Source organism: Babylonia areolata, chromosome 12 (assembly GCF_041734735.1).
Source record: "Babylonia areolata isolate BAREFJ2019XMU chromosome 12, ASM4173473v1, whole genome shotgun sequence".
Taxonomy (NCBI): domain Eukaryota; kingdom Metazoa; phylum Mollusca; class Gastropoda; order Neogastropoda; family Buccinidae; genus Babylonia; species Babylonia areolata.
The window spans coordinates 1,849,842-1,869,556 of NC_134887.1; the positions used below are offsets into that span (position 1 = coordinate 1,849,842).

General features: G+C 41.8%; 1 protein-coding gene across 1 annotated transcript in view; it reads left to right on the forward strand.

Moving 5' to 3' along the window:
- The first annotated feature begins 3,562 nt into the window (after nt 1-3,562).
- The window catches only part of LOC143288310 (all-trans-retinol 13,14-reductase-like), a 35,269-nt gene continuing 19,116 nt past the window's right edge, over nt 3,563-19,715 (forward strand). The window contains exons 1-4 of the mRNA XM_076596665.1: nt 3,563-3,923; nt 7,363-7,545; nt 10,388-10,494; nt 14,654-14,785. Coding sequence (XP_076452780.1) covers nt 3,719-3,923; nt 7,363-7,545; nt 10,388-10,494; nt 14,654-14,785 — 627 coding nt within the window. The 5' untranslated portion in view covers nt 3,563-3,718. The remainder of the gene's footprint in view (nt 3,924-7,362; nt 7,546-10,387; nt 10,495-14,653; nt 14,786-19,715) is intronic.

Sequence of the window (19,715 nt, forward strand, 5' to 3'; positions counted from 1 at the left end):
GGAGAGCGCACTACCGGACCCGGCTGCTGAGGAAATTGCTGTCCGAGTTGAAAGTACTGGGGTCAAATCTTGCAATGACGTCTCTATAATGCTTAACAATCACAGAATGATACAGGGTGAACTCTGATAATGTACAGCAGTAACCAGTAGTGGTCAAGCAGCGGTCAATCACTTGCTATGACTTAATAATGGACAGATGGGTCAAAATAATTATAGCAATCTGAACACTCTGGGGTCGTGGTCAATATAGTGGTCAGCAGTGGTCCGAGACCTGAGGGGAACATAGACCTGGGGGAACTTAGATTTGGCTGAAAGAAAATTTGGAGGAACACAGACATCAGTGGAGGAACATAGGCCTCGGGGAACGCACAGCTGGCCCCGTTTAAAATTGGGCTTTGAGAGTCGGTGGTCTTGAGGTAAATGACAAATCACAATTTCCGAAAGTTTGGACAGTGTGTTCATTTCCCGTGGGGATTGTTGACCTTTCTCAGTGTGCACTGACCGTGAAGAGCATTATCTGCCTGGTCTACAGCAATGGAAATAGTCTGCCAGCTTACCACAAAGCGGATTTGGGTGAAACTGACGATTGATCGAGTTACATGACTGACAAAAATTATGGTGCTTAGAGCCTCGCCGACCACTAGGGCCACCTCAAGGCTATCGCCACGTTCATACCTACTACAAGTCAAAAGTGTAAAAACAAAACAAAAACAAAAAAACAACAACAAAAAAACAAACAAAAAAACCACAAAAAACCCACCAACAACAACACTAAAAAAAACAAACAAACAAGAAAAACAAGTCACCGCTTTAAGCTTTCCACTCAAAGTTTACCTGAAAACCTTCCATAGTTTAAAACCTTCAAATCTGATTAAAAATGTTCACTTCTTTCACTGAGAAGTCCATCAGCATCCACGGAAGGACATCACGAAACAAAATCTTCAGAGAAACCGCTGTACAATGTCTGTGTCTAACGTCATGCAGATCCCAACAGTCCTGAGAGGCTCATCACAGGGAATACATCGAGGGCCCTCCTCCCCCTGCAACAAGTAAAAATGAGTATTAAAAAAAGAAAAGAAAAAAAGAAAGTATGCCCCGTGCGCAGTCTGCACTGCACAGACTCCTCCTCCGATGGGAGGGTCTCTTTTAGGTCTGGACGGATCTGGAAGAGCTTGTTGTCCGTCTGGGTGTTCCACTCCTCTTGCCAAAGATCCTTAACGGAAGTGTTCACCTTCCGCTTCATGTCTGTGTATCAGGTACGAAGGATCTCGATAATTCTTCCTTTACAGCGTTCTTGGCCAGCTGGTCTGCCCTTTCGTTACACGACAGCAGAGCAAGCCAAATACATCATGTTTTCGTGCCATTTCTTTATAATTTGACATCTAATGAGACTGCATCATTAACATTAGCCGCAGAATGTTAGTATAGCTTTCCAACAAGATGCTACATGACCTTTAGTATTAGAGGTGATTTTTGCAATGCCGATATAACTTGATTTATCAGTCTGTCTCCCAGTCAACTTGAAGACCAATCATAAGTCTGATTTATCGATTTCATTTTAATGCCCTTAATTCGTACAAAATATTGCAAAAACATACAGTGTTTACGCGGAAGTTAATCAGTGTCTATCACTGACATATATACTTGTCACGTCGAGTCAGTGTCCTAGAACAAAACAACTCAGTGGTCTTTAGTTCCGGGCCGCTCGGAGTCACTGCCAGTGACCAGCCCCCACTCTTTACTACTCCGACAAATCACCGACTATTTGAATCAAAGTCCAGTTGGTATCTACCTCTGATTATGTTTTTGTTATAATGAATACTCTTAATCATGTCACAATTTACAGGGATATAATTCAGTTGTTTGACTGCCGGAATAGATACTATATACTACTCTCAGTTAAATCGTTCGTAGTTCTTCCTGTTGTAACCTCTGCCACTTTTTTTTTTTATGTATCTTTTAATGTATCAGTCGCCCAAACACATCTTCCCACGCCCCAACACACACGCGCGCACACACATGTACTACCCCCATCCGTCCTTACCTGTACTACCCCCATCATGTACTACCCCCATCATGTACTACCCCCATCATGTACTACCCCCCATCATGTACTACCCCCCATCATGTACTACCCCCATCATGTACTACCCCCATCCGTCCTTACCTGTACTACCCCCATCATGTACTACCCCCCATCATGTACTACCCCCATCATGTACTACCCCCATCATGTACTACCCCCATCCGTCCTTACCTGTACTACCCCCATCATGTACTACCCCCATCCGTCCTTACCTGTACTACCCCCATCATGTACTACCCCCATCATGTACTACCCCCCATCATGTACTACCCCCATCATGTACTACCCCCATCATGTACTACCCCCATCATGTACTACCCCCATCATGTACTGCCCCCATCATGTACTGCCCCCATCATGTACTACCCCCATCCGTCCTTACCTGTACTACCCCCATCATGTACTACCCCCATCATGTACTACCCCCCCCCCCCCTCATGTACTACCCCCCCATCATGTACTACCCCCATCATGTACTACCCCCATCATGTACTACCCCCATCATGTACTACCCCCATCCGTCCTTACCTGTACTACCCCCATCATGTACTACCCCCCCCCCCCCCCCCCCCATCATGTACTACCCCCCCCCCCCAATCATGTACTACCCCCCCCCCCATCATGTACTACCCCCATCATGTACTACCCCCCATCATGTACTACCCCCATCATGTACTACCCCCATCATGTACTACCCCCATCCGTCCTTACCTGTACTACCCCCATCATGTACTACCCCCATCATGTACTACCCCCCATCATGTACTACCCCCCATCATGTACTACCCCCATCATGTACTACCCCCCATCATGTACTACCCCCATCATGTACTACCCCCATCATGTACTACCCCCATCATGTACTACCCCCCATCATGTACTACCCCCCATCATGTACTACCCCCCATCATGTACTACCCCCCATCATGTACTACCCCCATCACCTGTACTACCCCCATCATGTACTACCCCCATCATGTACTACCCCCATCATGTACTACCCCCCATCATGTACTACCCCCATCGTGTACTACCCCCATCGTGTACTACCCCCATCCTTACCTTTTTTTTCCCCTCAAGGCCTGACTAAGCGCGTTGGGTTACGCTGCTGGTCAGGCATCTGCTTGGCAGATGTGGTGTAGCGTATATGGATTTGTCCGAACGCAGTGACGCCTCCTTGAGCTACTGAAACTGAAACTGAATTACCTGTGAAAAGACGTTAAACAAAAGAAACACACACACAGACACACAGACACACACACACACACACACACACACACACACACACACACACCATGATATACTGACACTGACAGCATGTTGTCTGTTGTCTACTGTATTCGGGAAGGTATCTAGATCGAGAGACCCTGAAACATTCTGCAATGTGTGTGTCCATGTGTTCTTGGTTTGATAAAATTCTCATTTGGATGGAAATGGTAAAAATTCTCAAACGGCTCAGGTGTCAACGTCCACAGATCAAGCCGACAACGCTCAGCAGACGACAGGGAAGGACAGCCGAACAGTCGCTTGTATATTGAACAGAGATCTTCTCTCGTTGGACTGGAGAGCACAACAGCCCTACACGTGAAGATCGACCAACTGTTTGCCAGTTCTGTTCATTCAAATTCGCCAATGGCTGTTGAAAAGTTTTTTGACTATTTAATTGAAAATCCGAAATGGATTTTGGTGGGATTAGCAACCTACACTTGCATTTACTTAGTCTCTCGGCTCTTCAGTGGGCCCAGACCAGGTCGCAATCCTTTCGCCGTGGATCACAGACGTTCCAAAGAACCGCTTGTATCCGACCCACAGGCCAGAGATGCCATTTTAAAACAGAGTGAGTACTAGATCGGTTTTTGTCCAGTATCGTCGTACTCGTAATGGACCGTCACAGGTATCATGTTGGTTCCAGGCCTTTATTAAAATTTAATTGTTTATTCACAGATTAGAGAGAGGGAGAGAGATTCAAGGAGAGAGAGAGAGCTCAGTATCTTAGTTGCTCACAGAGTACTACTGGTGTACAAAGGTAATAGAATCACAGTGCTGCATGGGCAATGGTTTTATCTTGCTCTTTATCTAGCCATGGAATTTGGCATGATAATAGCATGAGTTGTTTGCCAGACCATAATTGCTACAAAGGTCAAGGTTCTGTTAGTGTTACATATGTATCGCATGGGCATTTCTGTAGATACATGTATTTGTGATGTGCCACACACTCACAAACGTGCATGTGTGCGTCAATGCACAAACACATTTATGCATTAAACTCAAGGCACACGTACAAAAAACAAAACAACATATCATGTGTAATGACTAGGTAATATTACTAATAATGAAGCTATTATGCTAGTATAAAAATGTAATCTTTTTGTGTGCCTATGTAGTTCTAGAACTAATAACCTAGGCAAAGCACCAGATGCATTCTGACCCTTTGACTTAGGACAAAATGCTTAATAGTCACTTTCTTCCTGTCACGAGGCAATCAGGTATCCCCTTCATGCCAGCAACACTTCCCTTATGCTCAGATCTCAGCTTCAGAAATTAGAGAATAACTTAAAGAAACAGAACTCTGTGTTTCTTTTGTGTGAATGATTGGAGGAAGATTGCAGAATGGATAAGATGCTCATCTGTCAATTAATATTGTGCCCAAGAGGGTGTGGGTTCAATTCCTGCTCCAGCCCTTTCTCCCAAGTCTGACTGGAAAATCAGACTGAGCATCTTGTCATTCAGATGAGGCAATAAACTAAGGTGCTGTGTTCAGCACACACTTGTTGCACCAAGGAAAAAGAACCCCTTGTAACAAATGTTTCGTCCACTGGCAAAATTCTTTAGATGGAATCTACTGTGATAGGCACACAACATACATGCCCTCAGGGCCTGACTAGCACATTTGGTTGTGCTTCTGTTGGGGATCTGTGTAGCAGATGTGATGTAGCTTATAAAGTTAAATGGATTTGTCCGAATGCAGTGATGCTTCCTTGAGAAACTGAAACTGTCAATGATAACTCACAAAAACATGATACTATGTATTCTGCTTTGTAATATTCAGAATATGTTTTTGTGCAATTTACTTTTAGACTGGGTTTTGTGTTCATGTGTCCTAGGTACTTGTTTTTGTTTGTTTGGTAGGAGGAAGAATGTCTCAGAGAAATAATAATTGTAACTTCCAAGATTTGTGACTGCCTCATCATTTGATCAGATAGATTAAATGTCATAATGATCATAACAAAATATGGATTTTAATCTGTGCATTATTTTGTGTATGATATCTGTTTATTTCCGAAGTACATATCAGAACAGCATATACACTGTAAATCATGGATATCCATGAATGATAAATTTGTGTGTATTTACCACACTGCAAAGCGATAGTGTGGAGTGATGGCCTAGAGTTAACGCGTCCACCAAGAAAGTGAGAGAATCTGAGCGCGCTGGTTTGAATCACGGCTCAGGCACCGATATTTTCTCCCCCTCCACTAGACCTTGAGTGGTGGTCTGGACGCTAGTCATTTGGATAAACTGAGGTCCCGTGTGCAACATGCACTTAGCACATGTAAAAGAACCCATGGCAACAAAAGGCTTGTTCCTGGCAAAATTCTGTAGAAAATTCACTTCTGTAGGAAAAACAAATAAAACTGCACACAGGAAAAAATACAAAAAAAAAGGGGTGGCGCTGTATTGTAGTGACGCGCTCTCCCTGGGGAGAGCAGCTCAAATTTCACACAGAGAAATTGGTTGTGATAAAAAGCAATACAAATACAAATGAGAAAGATGGAATCAAAGTGAGAGAGAGAGAGAGAATAGAATGAGGTAATAAACAGACACTTTACTAACAATGAGGGAACAAACCTGTGCAAATGGCTGTTTCGCATCTGAATATGGATTAAAAAAAAGAAGAAGAAAAAAAGAAAGAAAAAAAGAAAAAAAAAAGAGGGGTGAGGGAGATAAAGAAGAAGGAAAAGAGAATTCTATGAAAGAAAGGGTCATGAACAACCACTGAGAACAAGAGATAGAGAGGGAGAGAGCACTAGTTATACATGATTATTAATAATACATGTTGATGCATGGAGAGGACAAGCATACAAATAAATAATTCATGTAAATATAATGATTGAGAGATGTTTCTGTGTTCTAGAGAGAGAGAAATACATATAGTGGAATGTTGGCCAAGTGGTAACACGTCTGCCTAGGAAGGGAGAGAATTTGAGCACATTGGTTTGAATCCTACACTCACCAGTATTTTCTCCCCCTCCGCTAAACCTAGAGTGGTGATCTGTATGCTAGTCATTCGGATGAGACATTAAAGTGAAACCAAGGTCCTGTGTGTAGTATGCACTTCATACACATGAAAGAACCCACAGCATCAAAAGCGTTGTCTGTGGCAGAAATCTGTCCAAAAGTCCACTTTGATAGGAAATCTGATACACTTGCAAGTAGAAAAAACAAAACAAACAAGAGAGGCAAGGCCTCCAAGACTCACTTGTGATACACTGAAAAAAAAAATCCAAGCTTTTTATGTATTGTGTATAATTTTAAAATGTAATGTTTAAGATGAGAAAGATCAGTTTAAAGTGAATTAAGTCCCTAGCATTAATTACAGAGTAATTTTCCTTTTTTACTATCTGCACCAAACATTTGCAAAATAAATAAAACTCCCATGCTTAGCAAAAGAAGTTCCTGTTTGAACAAAAAATGATAATAATGACTGCTCTTGTTGTTGGGTCAGAATATCAGATCAAAGTGCCAATTTTAGAGAATACAAAAAATAGTAATATAACAGTAAATGCAGTTTGCATATAATTAGGCTTCATTATTTATTTTTTGTGCCCATCCCAGAGGTGCAATATTGTTTTAAACAAGATGACTGGAAAGAACTGAATTTTTCCTATTTTTATGCCTAATTTGATGTCAACTGACAAAGTATTTGCAGAGAAAATGTCAATGTTAAAGTTTACCACGGACACACACACACACAAACACACACACACAGACAACTGATCACCGGGTTAAAACACAGACTCACTTTGTTTACACAAGTGAGTCAAAAATGGATGGCGTTCTCACTGTAGCGACAGGCTGTCCTTTGAGAGAGCAGCCTGAATTTCACACAGAGAAAATCTGTTCTTTCAAAAAGAGTAATAGATAAATACAATACAATACAATACAATACAATACAGTATATTTGTTTAATTTAAGATACACTCACATTGTGATGTGTTTTGCCTGCTGTCCCAATGAATCCATTGCATCCAGAGCTGTGTTTGCACCAATGCCAGGGTTCAAGCAGACCAAAGTTCCGGAGAACCTGGACGCCATTGTGGTGGGCAGTGGTGCCGGGGGACTGGTGACGGCGGTGTTGCTGGCCCGCGCCGGCAAGCGTGTGCTGGTTCTGGAACAGCATGACCAGGCCGGGGGCTGCTGCCACACCTTTGTGGAGAAGGGTTATGAATTTGACACAGGTGGGTACGCTGCTGTAGGCACCATGTATAGATATAGATTTATATTTATACAGATGGTATATTGTCAAGCTGCCACACCTTTGTGGAAAAAGGTTATGAGTTTGACACAGATGGGTACGCTGCTGTAGGCACCATGAATAGATATCTATATTTATACTGGTGGTATATTGTAGAACTGCCACACCTTTGTGAGAAGGGTTATGAGTTTGACACAGGTGGGTACGCTGCTGTAGGCACCATGACTTTCCACCCAAAATATAGTGTCACCAGGAAACACAAACACACATGCACACATACACACACACACACACACACACACACACACACAGAGGCAGGATGTAGAAAAGCTGTATAAGCTTATTCTTTTGCCCTCAATATAGATCATTTTTACTTGACTTCACAATGTCCCCTTGTAGTTGTAGCATGCAAAATGTATGGTGTGTGATAGTGAGTTACTGAGTGCTTCATCAGGAGCAAACATAGCTTAACCTAAGCAACCACATACCTATCCTCCTTCCCCATGACTTGCCCATCACCATTCTCCACAGTATAAAAAAAACAAAAAAAACCCTGTGATTATTTCTATATAGCTTGTAAAAGGCAGATGTGATGTCATATATGATGTGTGATACATAAAATGAACAACGCTCTCAACTAACAGCACAGCACAATTCACACATAGTATACAAGTTTGTAGACATCCGGTCATTCATTCACACCACAGCACTGGCAAGCTGGTGCAGAAATTTGTAGGTATGCATATGCCTTCTGGAGTTACTCCCTTTTCTCTTTTCTCTCACACATACACACACAAACACTTCTACACCCATAAGACACAAAGTTGGCTGCAGTCAACAGAACAGGAAGGAGACAATAGTGATTGAGAAATGAACTAATCAGGGTATGAAACTCTTCTTGGTTTGGTTTGGTTTGAATTTTGGGATTTGATATCTTTGGCCAGAAAGCTAACTTGATGCATTGCTAAGAGAGAAATATGCAGTTTCATCACATGAAATGTCTCTTGCTTTTCCCCCACTGTGATGTTGGGATCTTTTTCAGTATAAACAGCATGCCCAACTTCAAGGCAGTTCTCTGTTAGACATTTCCTCTTTCCTATCTCTTTGTCACAGTTGTGGCTTTCTGGCAGGTGTTCATGTGAAAAGTGACCGAGGGACTGACTGGGGTCATGTTGATCGCTGGATAATATGGACAACATGTCATGGTGTTGATGATAATGGTTGTTCAAGTTCACTTTTTTTTTTCCGGATGACTTTGTGTTGTTCGCATGGGATGGTTTTGGAGATTTTGCATGTTGCGGTAATTTTTGTGTGAAATGTTTCTCTTCTGTTATATTTTACTCGTTTTACTTGTGTGATGTGCCTTGACTGCTTGAGCGTTATTGTATTTTAATGAAGGGCGTAATAGAAATAAAGTAGTAATAGTAGTAGTATGCCATATCTGCTGTAGTCTGTTCTAGTAGTAACTGCTCTCACGGATTATTAAGGAAGAAGTTTTCACATAACCTTGAAGTAGAGTTGAACATTATTTTGGCAAAAACCCTGAAGGTCAAGTTGTTCAGGGCTTGGGTTCAGTGAGGATTGTGAAGGGGTGAGTCTTGGAAGTTTGACCAAATGTAAGGTATTGTTGGCTGATATTGATGGTAGAATTTTTTTTCTTTCTTGATTGATCAGATTTCAAATTTACGCTCTTGCATTACATCAGTGAAGTAAATGTAGAAGTTGCTCATGAACATTGAAGAAATCTCTGAGATTCAAACTCTCCAGACACTTGTAGTACGGAAGAGATTGAAGCTGTTCTGAACACTCATTCAGTCATTCCTGACATTAGGCAGCTCCATTGGTGGCATGCTGCATGATGCAGATTATGATTTTGTACAGCAAAATGCACTGTATGTGTTGAAGCCATCCTCAATCCAGGAGAATGGCAGGAAAGTAAAAAGCTAAGTTGGCCCTGTATTCCACTGCATTCCATAATATGCAAGTGATGATGCCTTTGTGTAAATGAATCTCATTTTGTTTCCTAGCTTGGTAAAAGTTTCAGTGTTAATCTGCTCGATGTTGAACTGCAGAGCAACGACATGAATGACAATATTTCTATTTTTCTGAGTTTGAAACTGCAATCACAGTTGTTTTGCAGGAGAAAAAAGATTTTTTTTTTTTTTTTTTTTGATTGATTAATAATATGGATACTTATATAGCGCCAAGCTCTAAGCACTTTACAAACATGGGGTCATTTGCACAGCAGGCTGCCTACCTGGGTAGAACCAACTGATGGCTGCCATGGGGCACTCATCTTTAGTTTCCTGTGTCATTCAATCAGATTTCAGGCATACACACATATACATTCAGACAGAATTTACAAAGCCCTTTTACCATGACCGATTTTACGAAAACTGAATGAGTCATGTGACTAACTCAGTGACTGGCTGCCTCACTCAGTCACTGATGTGTCATTTCAAACTTGTATGAGTCAGTGATCGTTGATCGACACGAAGCCAAAGCCTTGCAGTCAGCTTGATATCAGAATCATTAATTAGATGCCAGAGAGTTATTCAGGTGGAGGTGTAAAAAATTCATCCACGTGACAGTGCCAGAACAGTGCGTAGATACACTGCCCACTCCTTTGTTCAGGAGACTGGAGTTGTTTCACCATTGAGTCTTGAGGTGATTGGGCTGGTAATTGTTGTGTTTTTTTCATGTGATTCTCTGTCATTTTTCATATTGATATACCCAGGTAATGTGCAGTATGAAATGAACTAGAATGACTAAAAGGTAAAAGCAAGACAAGACAACAACACTGACTGTAAGTCAATGTCCCACAGGTATCCATTACATTGGTGACATGAACAACACTCGCAGTCGCGTTTTGCTGGACCAGCTGACAGGCGGTCAGTTGGACTGGGCCCCCATGGATGACCAGTTTGACGAGGTGAGTCATCCTGCATGCATGTTTCACTTTCAGTTTTTGCATTCAGACAAATCCATATATGCTACCAGAGATGCCAACTGTTGCGATTTCGCTGTATTTTGTTATGCTTGATTGCAGTTTGTTTTGACGTTACGCCAATGTCAAATTGTTTCGACTAGTTCATTTTCAACTATATAGCGTGGTCAAATGCTTTCCTGTCGTAACATTATGCAGACACTCTTGACCTATCAATCACGAGGCCAGGGCAGTTACTACTGACCTTGGTCTCACGTGATGATGCTTAGCTAATCGTGTGTGTTTACATTGAAACAGCATTGAGTGGACCAGTCAGCTTAATCGTTTGCCCGAACAAGAGAGAACGTGGCTGAATCAAGTGTTTATATGCCGTGTAGGTAAAATGTACATTTGCTGATGTGGCTTGGAGTCCATGTGTTCCTACCAAATCAAAATGTTCCTACCTAATTTCCTGATTGTTCCTACAAACACTTGACCTGGGTTGGCATCTGGCTACACCACATCTGCTGTCTGCAGATGCCTGACCAGCAGCATAACCCAGTGCGCATTACTCAGGCCTTGAGTGCATGCATATATATTTGTGTACCTATCTGAGTCGATTTCGCTAGTACTAGTAGACATCCCTTTTGTTGTTATGGGTTCTTTTTCAGTGCGTCAAGTGTATGCTGCCACATGGGACCTCGGTTTATTGTCTCATCTGAATGACTAGATGCTCGGTTCGATTTTTCAGTCAAACTTGGGAGAATGGGTGAGAGCAAGATTCAAACGCAGACCCTCGCAAACTCTGCATTGGCCAACGAGTGTCTTAACCATTCTGCCACCTTCCTCCTGCATGCATGCCTGTGTCTCTGCCCCCAACCCCTCAACACCCAGCCCCCTGGCCCCCTCACCCTCCAACCTTCATGTCCCCCACATCCTGCACTCAGAAGGAAGGTGGCAGAATGGTTAAGACTCTCATCTGCCAGTACAGAGTCTATTAGGGTCAGGGTTCGATACCCACATTCACCCTTTCTCCCAAGTGTGTCTGGAAAATCCAACAGAGTATCTAGTGATTGGGATGAGACAATAAACCAATGTCCTGTGGGCAGCATGCACATGGTGCACTGAAAGGAAAGGCTGCATGGCAACAAGAGTTGTCCTTTGACAAAATTATGTAGAAGAAATCCGCTCTGATATATATATATGATTAATTATATACGCATGCACAAAAGCCTAAGCATGTTTGGTTATGCTGTTGGTCAGGCATCTGCCCAGCAGATGTTTTATAGCATATATGGATTTGTCTGAATGCAGTGACGCCTTCTAGAGATACTGTGCCCAGACAGCATTCTTTGCACTGAAAGAAGTGCATTGACCCCTTAACTGTCCACACTTAAGTCAGCTGTATTCCGTATTCAGAGCGGAAAGCAATGTCAGTACTGTGTACACTAAAACTTCCATAGTTTCTCTATTTGTGGGAAATTGTGCATGAAATTATGCATACTGATGCTTATCAAGTTCTACTCTCATATAGAAATAAAACAAAAGGACTCACTTTGTGATTTGTTGAGTGTTGATTGAAACCATAGCATATTCAAAATATTTTTTGAATATTTCTGCAAACAAGCTCACAAGCACTCGGCATAGAAACAAACAACCCAACGTGCTTAGTCAGTCCTTGAGAAAAAAAAGGGGGAAAAAAAGAGAGCTCCATAAGTTTAACCTAATAGAGATAGGCGTTACAGAAGGCTCTGAGAGCTCCATAAGTTTAACCTAATAGAGATAGGTGTTACAGAAGGCTGAGAGAGCTCCATAAGTTTAACCAAATAGAGATAGGCATTACAGAAGGCTGACAGACCTCCATAAGTTTAACCAAATAGAGATAGGTGTTACAGAAGGCTGACAGACCTCCATAAGTTTAACCAAATAGAGATAGGCATTACAGAAGGCTGACAGACCTCCATAAGTTTAACCAAATAGAGACAGGCACTACAAAAGGCTGAGAGAGCTGCATAAGTTTAGCTAAATAGAGACAGGCACTACAAAAGGCTGAGAGAGCTGCATAAGTTTAACCAAATAGAGACAGGCACTACAAAAGGCTGAGAGAGCTGCATAAGTTTAGCTAAATAGAGACAGGCACTACAAAAGGCTGAGAGAGCTGCATAAGTTTAACTAAATAGAGACAGGCACTACAAAAGGCTGAGAGAGCTGCATAAGTTTAACCAAATAGAGACAGGCACTACAAAAGGCTGAGAGAGCTGCATAAGTTTAGCTAAATAGAGACAGGCACTACAAAAGGCTGAGAGAGCTGCATAAGTTTAACTAAATAGAGACAGGCACTACAAAAGGCTGAGAGAGCTGCATAAGTTTAACTAAATAGAGACAGGCACTACAAAAGGCTGAGAGAGCTGCATAAGTTTAACTAAATAGAGACAGGCACTACAAAAGGCTGAGAGAGCTGCATAAGTTTAACTAAATAGAGACAGGCACTACAAAAGGCTGAGAGAGCTGCATAAGTTTAACTAAATAGAGACAGGCGTTACAGAAGGCTCTGAGAGCTCTGTAAGTTTAACCAAATAGAGATAAGGGTTACAGAAGGCTCTGAAAGCTCCATAAGTTTAACTAAATAGAGACAGGCACTACAGAAGGCTGAGAGAGCTGCATAAGTTTAACTAAATAGAGATAGGCATTACAGAAGGCTGAGAGAGCTCCATAAGTATAACTAAATAGTGATAGGCGTTACAGAAGGTTCTGAGAGCTCCATAAGTTTAACTAAATAGAGATAAGGGTTACAGAAGGTTCTGAGAGCTCCATAAATTTAACTACATAGAGACAGGCATTACAGAAGGCTGAGAGAGCTCCATAAGTTTAACTAAATAGAGATAAGCGTTACAGAAGGTTCTGAGAGCTCCATAAGTTTAACCAAATAGAGATTAGCGTTACAGAAGGCTGAGAGAGCTCCATAAGTTTAACTACATAGAGACAGGTGTTACAGAAGGCTCTGAGAGCTCCATAAGTTTAACTACATAGAGATAGGTGTTACAGAAGGCTCTGAGAGCTCCATAAGTTTAACTAAATAGAGACAGGTGTTACAGAAGGCTCTGAGAGCTCCATAAGTATAACTACATAGAGACAGGTGTTACAGAAGGCTCTGAGAGCTCCATAAGTTTAACTACATAGAGACAGGTGTTACAGAAGGCTCTGAGAGCTCCATAAGTTTAACTACATAGAGATAGGCCTTACAGAAGGCTGAGAGAGCTCCATAAGTTTAACTAAATAGAGAGAGACGTTACAGAAGGCTCTGAGAGCTCCATAAGTTTAACTAAATAGAGATAGGCATTACAGAAGGCTGAGAGAGCTCCATAAGTTTAACTAAATAGAGATAGGCATTACAGAAGGCTGAGAGAGCTCCATAAGTTTAACTAAATAGAGATAGGCCTTACAGAAGGCTGAGAGAGCTCCATAAGTTTAACTAAATAGAGATAGGCCTTACAGAAGGCTGAGAGAGCTCAATAAGTTTAACTAAATAGAGATAGGCCTTACAGAAGGCTGAGAGAGCTCAATAAGTTTAACGGAAGAGGCAGTGAAGAGGTTTAAATGGTTTGTGGATGGCAGTGTTCTTTTCCACTGTGAGATGCATTTATATAGCACGATTCTCTGAAGATTTCTTGTTCATACCAGTTAAAAAAATTTTTTAAAAGTTAGCAGAGTCACATTGTTTGCAGTGCATTTCTTGTCTTTTTTTGCTTTTTTGTTGTTGTTTGTTTGTTTTTGTTTTGTTGTTATCAACATTTGCATGGTGGACATGAAATGAAAAATGTTTGAAATCCTCCAAAACAGAGTATGGCTGCCTACATAGCAGGGCAGAAATCGTCACATACATAAAAAAAAAAAAAACAACCCCCAAAAACTCTTACATACGACTGAATATGGAAGTTGCAGCCCATGAATGTAGAAATAAACACCCCGTACCCCCCCCCCCCCCCCCCCAAAAAAAAAAGAAGGTATGGAAAATAGAGACTGCAAGTTGTTTGGTTTGCAAGCAAGGTGGGATGGCTGGCTGGCTGGACAAAGCCAGATAGGAGAGGTGGGGTGACAAAGACAGACATGGGGCAAAAGAAGCTGGAGAAAGACAGACAAAGGACCAGGTGTTTTTCTCCTGCAGGTTGCCATCGGAGACCCAGAGAAAGCCCAGCGCTTTGGCATGAGAAGTGGTGAGCGCAACTATTACGACAACCTCATCAAGTTTTTCCCAGAGGAAGAGGCAGCCATACGGAAATATGAAGAACTCATTTCGGTGGGTTTGCAAGTCTTTGTATGAAGTGCTTTAATCAAATGTGTGTGTGTGTATGTGTGTGTGTGTGTGTGTGTGTGTGTGTGTGTGTGCATGAGATAGTGTGTGTGAGAGAGAGTGAGTGAGTATGTGTGTGTGTGTGTGTGTGTGTGTGTGTTAAACACTGAGACATGCATAGCAGTCAGCAAGTGATTGGCTTTTAGGGACTGAAGTCACGGGAAAGAAGTCAGCAAGTAATCTACAGCTGTAAATGAACAGAGAAGGCTGTGTGTGTTTTGGAGACAGGGAAGGGCACACACAAACATACTTACATACACACACACACACACTTACACACACACACACACACACACACACATGCACGCACACACACATGCACGTGCGTGCACACACACATGCTCTCTCTCTCTCTCTGTCTCTCTCTCTCTCTTTCTCTCACACTCTCACAGACATACACAGATACAGACAGACAGACACACACACACACACAGATACACACACAACACACACACACACAGACACACATACACACTCTCACACACACACACACACACACACACACACACACACACAGACACACACACACACACAGACATACATGCACACAGAGACACACTCTATCTCTCTCTCTCTCTCTCTCACACACACACACACACACACACACACACACACACACACACACACACAGGGTTGAAACAGGTGTGTTCTTCAGGTTGAAACAGGTGTGTTGTTCATTAGTAGTTTGAAATAGGTGTGTGTTTTAGTTACGGACAAAGGGACACAGTAAAACCTAAATGACAAAGGTTGTGTGGCAGCTTTTTCCAGCATAAGTGCCCACAGAATTTAATGATTTGTGGCCAAACGTTCTTACTTTACCTGTTAAAACAAATGATAAAGTTTTGAGAGTGGATCTGCCCCAGTGGTGCTTTTGGTTTGAAGCAGCTGGTGAGGTACTTAGGTAGGGTGTCGTTGAGTATAAAATACGTAATGTCCAGCAGATTATTGAAACCTTGCATGCCTGTGTTCATAGGTAGCCAGAGGTTGAAAGCAGTTGGTCTTGTTTGTTTGTTTTTATAGAACAGTCAGGGAGCAGAATATTTTGAATTCATTGAATTCATCAAGGAGATCTGAAGCCTTCTGGAAAGAAGACTGTCCGTGATCTTCATGCAAACTGAGACATGAACAGACTGGTCTTAGTTGCTTGAGATGTGAAAACTGCTTGAAAGTCTTTCCATTTGGAGGTCCCCGTTTCCCATTGATATTTGATAATATGATAATGATAGTTTTGGTTGTTGTTTTTCTATTATGTCTTTAAAACAACAATACTCAAGGCACATCACATGAGTATGATACACACACACACACACACACACACACACACACACACACACAAAGAAGTTAAATGATAATCACAAGTGAAATTTCTATAAGCAGCATGTCTCCCCACCCTGTCCCCCATGTGCTCAACTCACATTGCTTCAAAGTCTTTAACCCCTGAACTGCTGCTGACCAGTGTACTGTTCAGAGAAGGGCTGCCCCCTCAGTGACTTACCATTGAGATCACAGGTCAGGATGTCAGTCACCATTCTTCATTTGGAGGAAGATGGCAGAATAGGTAAGAGGCTCATCTGCTAATCCAATGTCTGTGATGGTCTGGTTTCGAATCCTGCACTCGCTCTTTCACCCACGTTTGACTGGAATATCAAACTAAGCGTCTAGTCATTCAGATAAGACCGTAAACTGAGGTCCCATGTGCAACATGCATTTGGTGCACTGAAAAAGATCCATTGGCAACAAAACTGTTGTCCTCTGGCAAAATTCACCAGAATACAGTGTACATCGCTGGCATGTTGATGTAACAGCATGACATCCACGAGAATACAGTGTACATTGCAGGTGTGTTGATGTAACAGTATGACAACCACCAAAACACAGTGTACATCACTGGCATGTTGATGTAACAGCATGACATCCACGAGAATACAGTGTACATTGCAGGTGTGTTGATGTAACAGTATGACAACCACCAGAACACAATGTACATTGCTGGAGTGTTGATGTAACAGTATGACATCCACCAGAACACAATGTACATTGCTGGCGTGTTGTGTATGACATCCACCAGAACACACTGTACATTGCTGGCGTGTTGATGTAACAGCATGACATCCACCAGAACACAGTGTACATTGCTGGTGAGTAAATGTAACAGAATGACATCCACCAGAACACAGTGTACATTGCTGGCGTGTTGATGTAACAGTATGACATCCACCAGAACACAATGTACATTGCTGGTGAGTAAATGTAACAGAATGACATCCACCAGAACACAGTGTACATTGCTGGCGTGTTGATGTAACAGTATGACATCCACCAGAACACAGTGTACATTGCTGGCGTGTTGATGTAACAGTATGACATCCACCAGAACACAATGTACATTGCTGGCGTGTTGTGTATGACATCCACCAGAACACAGTGTACATTGCTGGCATGTTGATGTAACAGTATGACATCCACCAGAACACAATGTACATTGCTGGTGTGTTGACGTAATAGCATGACATCCACCAGAACACAGTGTACATTGCTGGCGTGTTGATGTAACAGAATGACATCCACCAGAACACAGTGTACACCACTGGCAGCATGACATCCACCAGAACACAGTGTACATTGCTGGCGTGTTGATGTAACAGAATGACATCCACCAGAACACAGTGTACACCACTGGCATGTTGATGTAACAGCATGACATCCACCAGAACACAATGTACATTGCTGGTGTGTTGATTAACAGTATGACATCCACCAGAACACAATGTACATTGCTGGCGTGTTGATGTAATAGCATGACATCCACCAGAACACAATGTACATTGCTGGCATGTTGATGTAACAGCATGACATCCACCAGCACACAATGTACATTCCTGGCATGTTGATGTAATAGCATGACATCCACCAGAACACAGTGTACATTGCTGGCGTGTTGATGTAATAGCATGACATCCACCAGAACACAATGTACATTGCTGGCGTGTTGTGTATGACATCCACCAGAACACAATGTACATTGCTGGCATGTTGATGTAACAGCATGACATCCACCAGAACACAGTGTACATTGCTGGCGTGTTGATGTAATAGTATGACATCCACCAGAACACAATGTATATTGCTGGCGTGTTGATGTAATAGCATGACATCCACCAGAACACAATGTACATTGCTGGCGTGTTGATGTAATAGTATGACATCCACCAGAACACAATGTACATTGCTGGCGTGTTGATGTAATAGCATGACATCCACCAGAACACAGTGTACATTGCTGGCGTGTTGATGTAATAGTATGACATCCACCAGAACACAGTGTACATTGCTGGCGTGTTGATGTAATAGCATGACATCCACCAGAACACAGTGTACATTGCTGGCGTGTTGATGTAATAGTATGACATCCACCAGAACACAGTGTACATTGCTGGCGTGTTGATGTGATAGCATGACATCCACCAGAACACAGTGTACATTGCTGGCATGTTGATGTAATAGTATGACACCCACCAGAACACAATTTACATTGCTGGCGTGTTGATGTAACAGAATGACATCCACCAGAACACAGTGTACATTGCTGGCGTGTTGATGTGATAGCATGACATCCACCAGAACACAGTGTACATTGCTGGCGTGTTGATGTAACAGAATGACATCCACCAGAACACAATGTACATTGCTGGCGTGTTGATGTAACAGAATGACATCCACCAGAACACAATGTACATTGCTGGCGTGTTGATGTAACAGAATGACATCCACCAGAACACAATGTACATTGCTGGCGTGTTGATGTAACAGAATGACATCCACCAGAACACAGTGTACATTGCTGGCGTGTTGATGTAACAGAATGACATCCACCAGAACACAATGTACATTGCTGGCGTGTTGATGTAACAGAATGACATCCACCAGAACACAGTGTACATTGCTGGCGTGTTGATGTAATAGCATGACATCCACCAGAACACAATGTAAATTGCTGGTGTCTTGATCCAGCTGGAAGACTGCACTATGTGAATCATTATATGTATATTCACATGTTCATATTATTATCATAATTCACTTCTTTTCTTTTATTTATTTTAAAAACATTTCTACTTCTATTTTTTCAAGATTAGATAAGAATAACTTTATTATCTCTAATTAGAGAAAATTGGTCAGGTGCATTATCACAATATAGATAAGTGAACAACATGGAAACATAAAAATTGTAAAAAAAAAACCCAAAAAAACAACAGACAAGAATATAACAAAGACACAAAAGTAAAATATTGCATACATATTACATACCTATTTAATCATATTTTATTTTCCCTTTAGGCCTGGGTTGGGTTACACTGTTGTTCAGGCAACTGCTTTGCAAATGTGACGTTGCATATATGGATTTGTCCAAACGCAGTGACACCTCCTTGAAGAACAAAAAAAGAACTGAACTGTACACACCTATTTTCATTTGTGTACTTTTTATTTCCAACTCTGATTTATGTTCTTTGTGTGACAGAGGAAAGTCCCAGGTTGATGTTGACAGAATGAGGGTTAGATGCACACAGTATGACTTTCACACAAATGGATCAAAGCAGGCAGACTGGTTGATTGATGTGGATATATATATATATATATATATATATATATATATATATATATATATATATATATATGTATGTATATCACCTAGCTTTGGTCTCAGACCAAACTCCAAACGCTGTATAAGCATGAAATCATTTGCACAACCAGCTGCCTGCATGGGTGAAGCTGACTGGCAGCTCATTATTCATATCCTGTGTCATTCAGTCAAGCTTCAGTCACACGTGTGGACACATATACACAGACACACACACACAAACTCTCTCTTTCTCTCTCT